Below are 12,151 nucleotides of genomic sequence, written 5' to 3'. Positions count from 1 at the left end.
ACTATTATCACAAACTAGTCCTATTTTAGCATTAATTTCATCAGCAATCGAAAATTCCCAATTTAGAGAAAGCCCCCAATTTCCATAACCTAGATTCTTGAGATAAATGAAGATTCAAGCTTACGAACTAATTACCCATTGATTATATGATTAGAATTCAAGAACTTTCCCAACAAAACTCATTTGAATTGAATAAGATTCATAAAAACATCTTAGGGTTTATGACCCAATTTCCCCAACTAGTTCGTGAAAAATTACCATAGATTCCTTACTTAACTATAATTAAATAAAAAAGAAAGAGTAGGGAACTTACCCAAAGAAGATTCATCCAAAAGCTCCACAAAATCGCGCCAAAATCTCCTTTAGGTTTCAAATTGGTGAATGAAAACAAATGGTTCGAGTTGGGGATTTTAAGGATCTGGAAATAGCGATTTTCACATCTGCAGAACCCATACCCGCAGACGCAACCTTGCATCTGCGGAGAAACGGCCACTGATGCAGATTCATTAAACAACTCAGCATCTCATAGATGCGGGACAACTTTCGCATGTGCGGTCCCGTGCTTGCGGAAAAGACCTCACAGGCGCAGAACTGCTCGATAAGGTAAACCCTCGTATCTGCGGACCAAGCCTCATAGAGATGGGCCTGCAGATGTGTTATATCCCGTACTTTTGGAACGTCGGGTTATTTGCCGAGGTGGGGCCCACACGTCGAGATATTTTTGGAACATCTGAGAAGTCATATGAATTATATATGTAAAGTTAAACACAACTCATGAAGGACCCTTGGGTCAAATCAAAGTGGAAACCCTCCAAACGAATATTCTTAAGAAAACGTTTTCAGTGACCTGACTTCGAGGGGCAAAAACGGTATTATAAGTTTGGAATTTGGAAAAATACCGAGAAATAGAAGTTGTAGATAATTGAATTAGCTTTCCAACCATAGGTCGTGGGTTCCCAGGCGACATCTGTACAAGGAGATATGGACGTTTTAAGGTCGAAAGGTCAGTGGGCTAGGCCCAAGTCGTGACCAACCGGGTTGGCCCAAAAATGAAAAGAAAAATTTAGGGCCCAATAGTGAGGGTGGCCGGCCATAATGGCCCAACCCATGGGTTTTGATTAATTTGTCATGTGATAAATAAGGTAGAGAGGATCATTTATCCACTAGAAGCATCAAGAACAAAAACAAAGAACAAAAGAGAGAAAGGGAGAGCAAAGTGGACGGCTAAGAAAAAAAAAAAAAGAGAAAGAAAGAAGAAAAATTCTTGGAGCCTTGTCCTTGATGCAAAAATCTTGTTCTTCTTGAATTAGTGACAAGCTCAAGACGCTCTCCGACGTGGTATAATTGGTTTAGCGAGAGAACCACGTTTGCGGCAAGTGAAATTTCAAGAAAAAGGTGAGATTTCTATTCTTTTGTATTATGGAAGATGTATGTATGTTATAATGATTGGAATGAAGTGAAAACTAAGGAAATCGTGTTGTGTGTGCATGGCGTGCATGTGTGTGAAAAAAAAAAAAAAAGATGTCAAGGCCGTGTGTGTGCATGTTGCATGGCCATGAGGAGTTGAATTTTTGTGTTGTGTTCTAGTTGTAGTTACGGTGAAATTCATGTTGAGAATGAAAGTTGAATAAATTTGGTTGAAATTGGAATATGGGTAATGGCCGTGTGGTGCATGGAATTATAATGGAAATGAATTAATTTTCATTTAGTTGTTAGTTGTGTTGTGGTGATGTTTGTGATGTAAAGAAAGGTTAATGAGTTAAGTTGGTGTTGAAGTTGGTTGTATGTTATTATGAGAAGTTCATGTGATTTTTTATATAGTTTTATATAATGATGAAAGTAAGATTTTAGATGTGAAATTGTGATTATGATTTATGAAATTGGAAGATGGAAATATGTTATGAATATTTATGTTGAAAATTGGAAGTTTGGGATGAATTATGGTTTGATGGGAATTTTGTATATTTTGTGAAATAATGAGAAATGTGTCCGAATTGTGTTTGAATAACCTTGAGTTGGTAAATGAATGTGAAAATAATGATATTAATTTGATATTGTGAAGTTGGAATGAAAAGTATCATTGTATGCGAAAAGAAGGACTACTTATGTTATAGTGCGTTTCATGATAATTGTCGATGTTGTTGGTGTTGTTGATGTTGTTGTTGGGTTGTTGTTGATTGTTTTGAGCCGAGTTGAATCTCGGGGGTGTCGTATTTATAGGGGAAGTGCTGCCGAAATTTCGGTAGCCAAATAGAAACCAAGATTGAAATGTTAACTCTCATGAATAGTAACTGGTAAAGATGACCATTTGCAGATTTTTGACGAAACGGGATTGGAGATTAAGCGAGCGTGAGACGTCCGTAAGGTATGTAGAGCTTACCTATTCTTCATATGGCATGTCCTAGACCTACTAGGCCGAAAACGGAACCTCGGGACCAATTCTGCTCCTAGAAATCTGAATTTGATTTTGGTTACTATTCATTCAGCGCTATTGAATCAAAATACTTACCTTTGGATATATGAACGCATAAACCTTTGTATCTTCCGTGAATGCATCCAAATGGCTCCGAAACTTTCACGGATAACTTTATGGAGCCTAATGGTTGTAAATTATGTTCGCCGCCTCGGCTTGACCCGAGGTGGGCCCGCAAGTCCCGAGACTTCCCTTATTTGGTTCGTCTGACTCCTTTCTGTATGATACGAAAAGAAATGTTTGCTTATGACTCTATGGTCCATTTGAAATGTCTGATTATGTTATTTGAACGCTCGTCACTAAGAATGATGCCAAATTTTCCGAAAATGATCTACGATGTGTTTTTTGAGAAAAATTGATAATTTAAAAGTCCGCAACTTTCGTATTCAAATTCCGATTTACCCGATATTCGTTTTGAGCCTTCTGAGGCTATTGTACATGTAAATCAAACTATGTGTCAAGCCTTGGAACTTACTTTTAATATGCATATGATTTCTGCACTACTCTGTTCGTGCCGATTATTATGGTTTCGTTCGCCGGTACCCGGGCCGGTTTTGTGATCGTGCGCCCTATGACATATTCGGCAGTATGATGTGTTACGGTTTCCGAGACCTCGCCATAGGGCCGGTTACCGTTTATGGTGTTATGATGTGATATGGCTTCTGATGATATGATGTGTGTGATATTATGATGTGTTCGGAGATGTACGGGGATTTGAAAACTTCTGGAGTATGATGTGTTGTGGCACCAGCGTCAGGGGGTGACCACGTTCCTGAGCGTTATGCATGATTTTTATTTGCATTCTGCACATTTGCATTCCGTACAGGTTTGGTTCTGTTACTTCTGTATTTGTTCTGTATCTCCTCACTCCAGTTATGATTTGGATTACTGTACCTTCTGCTTTACATACTCAGTACTTTGTCCGTACTGACCCCTTTTCTGTGGGGGCTGCGTTTCATGCCGCGCAGGTACAGGTGCTCGGTTGAGTGATTCCCCGGTTTAGGCTACCTATTCTGCTACTTTGGAGTGCTCCCCTCGATCCGGAGCCCACATTTGGTATATATATGTATCGCTTTGGATATTCGTATATTTGCTACTCTTGTTTGGGTACGGCGGGGCCTGTCCCGTCATATGTTCGTATGTACGTTCCGTTTGTAGAGGCACGTAGTCATGTTTGTGGGTCGTGGGTCCGGTCGGTTGCGTGTGGTATCGGTACGTACGTATATGATTTCGATTTGCGTCCTTAGCGGCCCCGTATGCTACTATGGCCGATATGGCCCATCCGTTTGCATGAGTGTGTACGGCGATGTACATTCCGCCAACTTTGATTCCGATGTGATGTTTGACACGGGCGACCGCTTAGGACAGCATTTGTATGATGTCAGTTTTCGATTTTCGGTACGAGCAATGTATGAAAAAAAAATCTGAACGTGTAGCAGTATGATGATTTGATTCGCCAGTTCGTTCGGGTGCCTAGGCAGGGCACCGGTCACGGCCCACGGGGTTGGGTCGTGACAAGATGTGGCCAAACCACTGTAGAAGCGGCACACTAGAAACCAGCAAAATCTGGTTTTTCACCAAGTTCAACCCAAAACCCGACATTCATCCGAGACCTCCCGGATACAAATCAAACATGCATACCTATATAAAAATACGCTATGAACTCACCCGTGCCCTCGAAATTCCCAACGGAGGTCATCTTGACCCGGTCAACACCCCAAAACCTCAAAAAATAAGTTTCCAACCAAGGGACCAAACTGCTCCGAGTGCTTCAAGAACCGAACCAATCACGCCACCAAGTTATAAACGACTCTCCGGGCCTCATGAAATTGACAAAATTCCCAAAAAAGTTCGTTTACTCAAAATTCAACTATTGGTCAAAGGTTTTTCACTTTAAGCCTCTAATTTCCTCAATTTTGACCAAGACTTGCCCGACTACCTCGAGAACCATTCCACCCATTCCCACAAGTCAAGCATGCTCTAACAAAGCTTGGGGAAGGGTCAACATGGGTAAAAGGATTAAAATGCCGAAACGACCAAACGGGTCGTTATTAGATACAAAAAAAGAATTCAGGTCATAGTAAATCAAAAGTTTACTAAAACAAATAGCACATGACATGGTAAACTTGACGTTTACTAGTATAAATAATTTAATCCATTGGCATGAGCAATTTGGCCATCCGATTCAAATATGATGTGCAGATTGAGTATTTGACATATATTGAAAAACTAGGAGATTCTTCAACAATTTGTTTGTGTTGCTTGTTCTCATGATTTATTAATTATACTAGCTAATGATGGGATTGGATTCCTAAATTCTGAAAAAAATATACTAGGTGAATATGGGCCCATTCACATGTTATCTGATATCTTAGATAGATGCATCATGAGATGGTCACATGGGTCCTTATTGTCAACCTGCAATTTGACATTTGCATAATTGCTTGCTCAAATTAATAGAGTTAAGAGCACAATCTTCACATTATGTAATCAAGACTATTCATCTTGATAATGCTGGTTTATATCCAAGCTGGGTTAGGTTTGAATAATTGCTTATGCGAACAAAGCTCATATGTTGGTCTGATAGAAGATATATTGCATACAACAACACTTGTATGCATCAGATCAATAAATTAGATAAATTCTTACCTCACAATTGGTTCAGGGTCAGCAACAAAATATTTTCTCATCTAATAGCTTTTGATGTGCAGTAATATATCCAAATAATCTAGCAGATACACAAATATGAATTCCCCAAAGAGGATATGAAATATATGTTAGTTTTTCTAACATAAGGGGGAGAGAATAAGAAGCTAAGAAATATGCTATGAATTATCATTAGTATTGATCCTCATTCAAAGGTAATTCAAGTCAAATGCTAGAAGCATTTGCTGACCTAAAACTAATTTCATATTTTAGCTGCAAAACACTCCTATTAAAATTAATGTCCCTGAAGGACTAAGTCTACAACATGCATGGTAGATCAATCGGTTCCAAATGTAACAATCCTTGAAAAGAGAGGAGCAATTGATCAAACTGGTCATAATAAGGAGGCAATGTGCTCTTGAAGAGCATACGACATAGCACTTCATTAACCCTCGCGAGAGGTTTAGGTACCTAAAAACAATGAAAGTGATGAGATGTCAATAAGTTATGTCACATTGCGAACCAATACAAATGATATATCGTCGACGATATCTTTGGTACAATATAGCGCAACATTGTAAAAGATTGTGAGGATCTGAATTCTAAGTCTATAAATCATGCTAACATAGACATTATTACCAAGTGAAATGAAGCATTTTGGTAAGCTTCAAGATTATTGGACCTGCAGTCCAGATAGCAGAAAATGTCATGCATTTAAATATTAATGAATATTGTCACATGACAAAAATTTTGTGAAAGTTCTTGAAGAATTTTAAATGCTTGAAGCATACACAGGTTCTAGAAATTTATTCATAATTCTTGTTTGAATTAAGTTAAGCAAGGTGGACGCAATTTGATCACCTTAATGAATATTCACTGACCCAAGTGTAAAAATGACTCTAAATATCCTTATGTTTTTATGAAAATCAGAATCTGTTATATTGTTGTGTAAGTTGATGACTTGTATATTATTCAAAACTCTTGAAGAGTTTCCAAAAGAAATAGATTATCTGCTGAAAGAAGTTGAAAAAAGAAACTTGCAGAATTCTTTGGTTCTAAAGAGCCATATCTTTATGCAATTGATGCATTTATCTATTTTGCTATGACTATGAGGGATTACAATCAAACGATGTTGTTCTACATGACAGCCAAATCATATAAAGATAACATATGTTTATAAAGCAAGTCAGGAATGCAGTTGGAGTTATTTCAACAATAATATATGCCGATGCAACTCTATCTAAAGACTGAAGATACAACAACATACATAGCCCAAATAAAGAGAGGTTTCACAAAAGGACAAAGCATATTTCACCAAAGTTGTTCTTCACACACGATCTCCAAAAAAATGGTGATATCAACGTGCAACAGATTCGTTCATGTGATAATATGATTGATTTGTTCACCAAGTCTCTACCAACTGCAACTGTCGAGAAGATGGTGCACAAGACTGAGATGCGAAGATTCAAGTTTTTTATTAAGGTTCTCATCAGGGGGAGTTAATACGCGGTGTCCTCTTTTTCCCTTAACCAAGGTTTTGTTCCAATTGGGTTTTCCTGGTAAGGTTTTTAATGAAGCGGCCAAAATGCGTATGATTAGACATGTGTACTCTTTTTCCTTCATTAGAATTTTTTTCCCACTGAATTTTTTCAAGTATGATTTTAATGAGGCACATTATCTATCAAATAGACATTCAAGGGGAAGTGTTATAAATATTATTTTTTATTGTGGATGTTTATCTTTAGGGAAAAAAATTAGGGTTAGTGACTTTGGGATTAAATTAGGTATCCCCTATAAATCTAGAGGTTATCCTTCATTATAAATTCATCCCTCAAGAGAAATAATAAGAATTTTCCTCTCTTCTCTATAATATTCTTCTTCTAGTTTTATTATTTTATAACAAGACGAGATATCCGGTTCTAAATGAGTAAGAGAGATTTTAGGAGAATGTTTGTGGGTGGTTGCTACTTTTATTGACCGAAAAAGTGGTAAATGATCATTTTGTGCCAAATACTCAAAATATGGCTAATCCATGCCAATTTGGTCCCTCAGTTGGTACACAGCGCCAATTTCCCAATAATAATTAGGCCTGCCAGAGTATTTATGGTCTACAAACCACTTGGTTTCTTGGGATTTTTCAAATACGTAAGGAATATTACTGCTAATCATAATTAAATGAAAGTCATCGGAATTAGCTCGTCTCTCAAAAGACAAAATTACCCTTCATATTCTGAAAATAATTAAAAAAATTAAATTTCTGACTTTCATGTTTTGGTTTGAACTTGTCAAACATTGAATGGGGACCACAAGAGATTTCCCTTCATCTTTGCACGAACATTCAGGCGTTTTTGGGAAAAGTATGATAATTTCTTTTTTTTGGGTACAAAAAGCATGGAAAATTATATAATATTATTAGTCTAAAAATAAAAAAGATAGTAATAGCACAACAGTGATCATAAGGTAAAGGTTACCACGAACAGTGGCGGAGCCAGAATTTTTACTAAATGGTTAAAATATGTAGAAGTGAACACACGAAAAAGTCAAAGAGAATTCAACATCTACTAAATATACATAGAAAATAATTTCAATAATATATAAATAGTGTAACTTTTCACCAAAGGGGGTTCATATACCTGGCTCCGCCCCTGACCAGAGTGCCAAAAATGGAAAAGAAGAAAATAGGTCTCTTATGAATATCATGGTTACAACCGACCATACGGAAGGATAAACACATTTCACTAAAAGGGTAGCCAGATTATATGCATTTCGTCGAGAAATGAAATTATGATACTACTCCTAGGTCATGTTTGATAATAATCAAAAGATAAGGAATGATTGGCTAAGAGTTGGGAAAGCTAATTTTACATGGATAAAAAAATATTTTATCAAGTGTATGGAGTAGCTCAAAAGAATTTTTTGTTTCATGGTAAAAGATACATACATACTGGCAAAATACACATTAATGCTGAGTTTGTTTTGCTCTATCATGTAAAGTAAGACATAATTTTAGGCAACCCAATAATTTCATTTCCCTAAATAAATTTTATTGATTTTTTCATCAAAATCTTATCTGAGTTAAGTATTTGATTGACCTATTATTAATCAACGAAATCTTTGCGGTTCCCTGAGTTCATTGGTTGGTTACAATTTATTTTTCATTTGTTATCTAAAATTAAAATAGTACCCAATATTCAAGTCTACTAAATTATCCATAAGTATATTTTTGTTTTACGAAAGAAACCATGATGTAACTTAACTAGGTTTACTTCTTATCAAGCTAATTAAAGCCATGAAATGTTCATAAATACAAACAACAACAGCATACCCTCCCACAAGTGAGGTATGGAGAGCAGAAATGTTCATAAGTATGAACCATAAATTAAAATCATACACCAATGTCCCCAAAACCAATGAAAATTATCTCGAATAATTTAATAGTCCCTTCATTCCATAATAAGTGATTTTTTAGGCTTTTCATTTTGTTTCAAAATAAGTGGTGCTTTAGGATTTCAAGAAGAAATTGATCTTCTTCTTCCAAAATGATCCTTATCTACATAATCAAGAATTATTAAGTTTTTTTTTTCTTTTCTAGGCATTAATTAAGGATAAGTTAGTAAAAATACTCCTAATTTTTTAAAAGTGAACACTTTCTTAAAAGGTGTGCATAAGCTTAAAAAATCACTTATTATAGAATGAAGGGAGTACTAGTTTTCTTCTTTTCCTTCTTTTACACCTTACCCTAATTTAATAAGTGGCTTTAAGATAAAATAAATAAGGGAAAAGGGCCTGATTTACCCCTCTACTTTCAAAAAAGGTTCATATTTACCCCTCGTTATACTATCAGGCCATTTATACCCCTACCGTTACAATAGTTGAAATATTTGCCCCTATTTTTAAAGGAGGGGAAATATGAACCTTTTCCAAAGTAGAGGGTAAATCGGGCCTAAAAAAATAAAACACTCTAAAGTTTCCAAACAAAACTTACTTCGGGTACCTTTTCAACCCTAAAATGACTATCCGAACGTCTACATATCCTTGATGTATTGAGCCTACATTATTGTACGCGAGAAAAAAAAATATCAGGTTCTATATAAAATATTGACGTTTCGGAGTCTTGACACACCACTAATCATTGGTCAAAGTATGAATAAAAAAACTAAATTTTTTCAACCAAAACTTACTTCGGGTACCTTTTCAACCCCTAAGATGACGATCCGACGTCTACGAATCCTTGATGTATTGAGCCTACATTATTGTACGCGAGAAAAAAATATCGGGTTCTATATAAAATATTAACGTTTTGAGTCTTGACACACCACTAATCATTGGTCAAAGTATGGAAAATAACACTAAGTGTTGCAAAAAATAAAGTTGGCCAATTTTTGTTTTTTATTCATACTTTGACCAATGATTAGTGGTGTGTCAAGACTTCCGAAACGTCAATATTTTATATAGAACTATATAAAATATTGACGTTTCGATATTTTTTCAAAGTATGAATAAAAAACAATAATGTAGCTCAATACATCAAGGATTCGTAGACGTTCGGATCGTCATTTTAGGGTTGAAAAAGGTACCCGAAGTAAGTTTTGGTTGAAAAAATTTAGTTTTTTTTTTCATACTTTGACCAATGATTAGTGGTGTGTCAAGACTCCGAAACGTCAATATTTTATATAGAACCTGATATTTTTTCTGCGTACAATAATGTAGGCTCAATACATCAAGGATATGTAGACGTTCGGATAGTCATTTTAGGGTTGAAAAAAGGTACCCGAAGTAAGTTTTGTTTGGAAACTTTAGGGTGTTTTATTTTTAGGGCTTTGATTTACCCCTCTACTTTGGAAAAGGTTCATATTTACCCCTCCGTTAAAAATAGGGGCAAATATTTCAACTATTGTAACGGTAGGGGTATAAATGTTTGATAAGATAACGAGGGTAAATATGAACCTTTTTTTAAAGTAGAGGGGTAAATCAGGCCCTTTTCCCAATAAATAAATACGTTTTCAACATTTTCTACTGCGTGTACTTGTACACTGTCCCATTTTTCCTTCTCTTCGCTTCTGCTTCTCTGCAGTTCTCTTTGGCTGTCGCCTCTCAGCTTAAAATCACATGTTAATGTTTTCACTACTTTTCTGATCTCCCTTTCCAATACTCCTATACGCTTTCCCTCAGATCAACTGAAAATATGAAGCTCTTCCTGCTTCTATAACTGTTACAACCTTTGTTACTGAGAAAAAGAACCAATCTGATTAGTGGACTTTTGTTAGTTTTGGATTGCTTTGATCAGATTTTAAGGCATGTGTTTTTGGTTAAAGATGCAAATGGTGGCTATCTCTTGACAAGTTAGCTTCATTTGGTATGTTTTTCTCTCTTGGTTTCAATTCCAAAGGCATCTTAAAACTTTATATTGGCTTCCTTATGGGTTAATTGAAAGTTTCAATCTTTATTCAGTTCTGTAAAAAACGTTTGTTTGAATGTAAAGGTATCATGAGTGGTTTGATTTTTTGCTTTGTTTTATTGATATAGCTTCAAGTTTCAGGTTTTGTGTTAATTCTTTTAAGTGGTATTTTTATTTCTATCTTTTTTTTTTGTTTTTTGTTTGAGGTGTTTTGTCCAAAGTGTTTTCTTTGTCACTTTAGTTTGTTTGAGCTCTATTCTTGTATTACAGTTTTTCATGATGAAATCTTGTTTCATTGAAATGATTCTCTGCCTTTCTTGGTCACGGGTTTAGTGGAAGACATAGCTTTGTTTGTTTCTGACAGAAATTAATTTATTTCTAATTTTTGTTTATATTTGTTTCCGTTTCAGATTGAGTTTTCCGGATATACCTCTATCGGAGATAACGTTTTCATCTTTATTTCATTCTTTCCTGTGTGATTTTCTTCTTAAGAGGTGTTATTCATGAGTTGAAGCACATCCTTCCCATACATTTGGTCCTGTAAAATCGTGTGGTTGTTGCTCATCCATTTTATACTTTTTTCATTTATTTCATAGGATATTTCAGTTAGGTTGAGGTTCTTAATCCTAGTTTAAGGCCTCTGAAGCTCAGATTTATTGCAGAAATCTTGAGCAGGAAAGTTTCCAATGGGTAGAGGAAGAGGGAAGGGGAAGAAGCAATCTGTTCCTGAGGATGTTGGAAGTGGCGAAGAAGAAAAGATACCTGTGAGGAGAAGGGGTAGACCACAGAAGCCATTGAAGGATGAAATAGAGGACAGAGAAGAAGTCCAGAAACTAGTGAAAGATGAAGATGACGGTGAGAATATCTCCAAGGATGAAGCTGCTGAGAATGGAAAGAGGAAGAGATCTTCGCAGGTCAAGGAAAACGTTGATTCAGTGAAAGAGGAAAACTGTATTGGCACCAAAGCTAGCCCCAATGACTTAATAAAGTCAGTCGGATTCAGACAAAACGGGAGCAGAAGGAAAAACAAGCCTAGACGTGCTGCTGAAGTTGGTGTTGAGTGCAGATGAACAATGCGATGATTATTGCAATTCGCGAGTTAGCCCTCATTATATTTTCTTGTTTTTTTTATTATTGCAATTACATTAATATGAGCAATTCAATTTTGTGTAGATTTCTGCAGCAAGTTTTAGTCTTACTGAATGCATTGCTGTTAGATCTCCTAGCTACTTCTCTCATTTCGCATGTGTTATGTAGAATCAGAAACTTACTTTCCTACTCACTGTAATTTTTGTTTCTTTATCCTTATATGAAATGGTAGTTATGTATTATGCTATTAATGATATGTGAAAATCTGAGAAACATGAATTATCTTCTTGGTTGGTAACTAAAGTTTTCTCAGAATGAACTCTTAATACCTTACTTAGATGGTAACGAAGCCAGAAAACTGCCATATGGTTGGTGCTAAATTCAGGGTACATGCGTTAGAGTAGGTACAGCAATCCCTTTAGTTGTATTGCCTGATATTTATTCACATTGATATTTTCATTATGTGGAAACCGAAACCAATTGTCCCAGATGCAATTGTGAATGCCTGCTTGGTGATCTCTGATTTTTTCTTCTTCTTTTCTGGT

At 35.9% G+C, this 12,151-nt stretch overlaps 1 protein-coding gene across 2 annotated transcripts; it reads left to right on the top strand.

Annotated features, from left to right (window-relative positions):
• Positions 1 to 10,136: 10,136 nt before the first annotated feature.
• LOC132041622 (uncharacterized) lies at positions 10,137 to 11,857 on the top strand. Of its 2 annotated transcripts, XM_059432319.1 has the most exons (3): positions 10,137 to 10,475; positions 10,928 to 11,070; positions 11,180 to 11,857. In XM_059432319.1, exon 3 carries the CDS (start codon positions 11,204 to 11,206, stop codon positions 11,585 to 11,587), a length of 384 nt encoding a protein of 127 aa, XP_059288302.1. In that variant the 5' UTR covers positions 10,137 to 10,475; positions 10,928 to 11,070; positions 11,180 to 11,203; the 3' UTR covers positions 11,588 to 11,857. The 2 variants fall into 2 exon arrangements, with proteins under 2 accessions (XP_059288302.1, XP_059288300.1); XM_059432317.1 differs by lacking the exon at positions 10,928 to 11,070.
• Positions 11,858 to 12,151: the final 294 nt, after the last annotated feature.

The sequence above is a fragment of the Lycium ferocissimum genome, unplaced genomic scaffold, assembly GCF_029784015.1.
Source record: "Lycium ferocissimum isolate CSIRO_LF1 unplaced genomic scaffold, AGI_CSIRO_Lferr_CH_V1 ctg10990, whole genome shotgun sequence".
Classification (NCBI taxonomy): Eukaryota; Viridiplantae; Streptophyta; class Magnoliopsida; order Solanales; family Solanaceae; genus Lycium; species Lycium ferocissimum.
The sequence above is the reverse complement of the archived record's forward strand: the minus strand, read 5'-3'. Positions and strand labels throughout refer to the sequence as shown.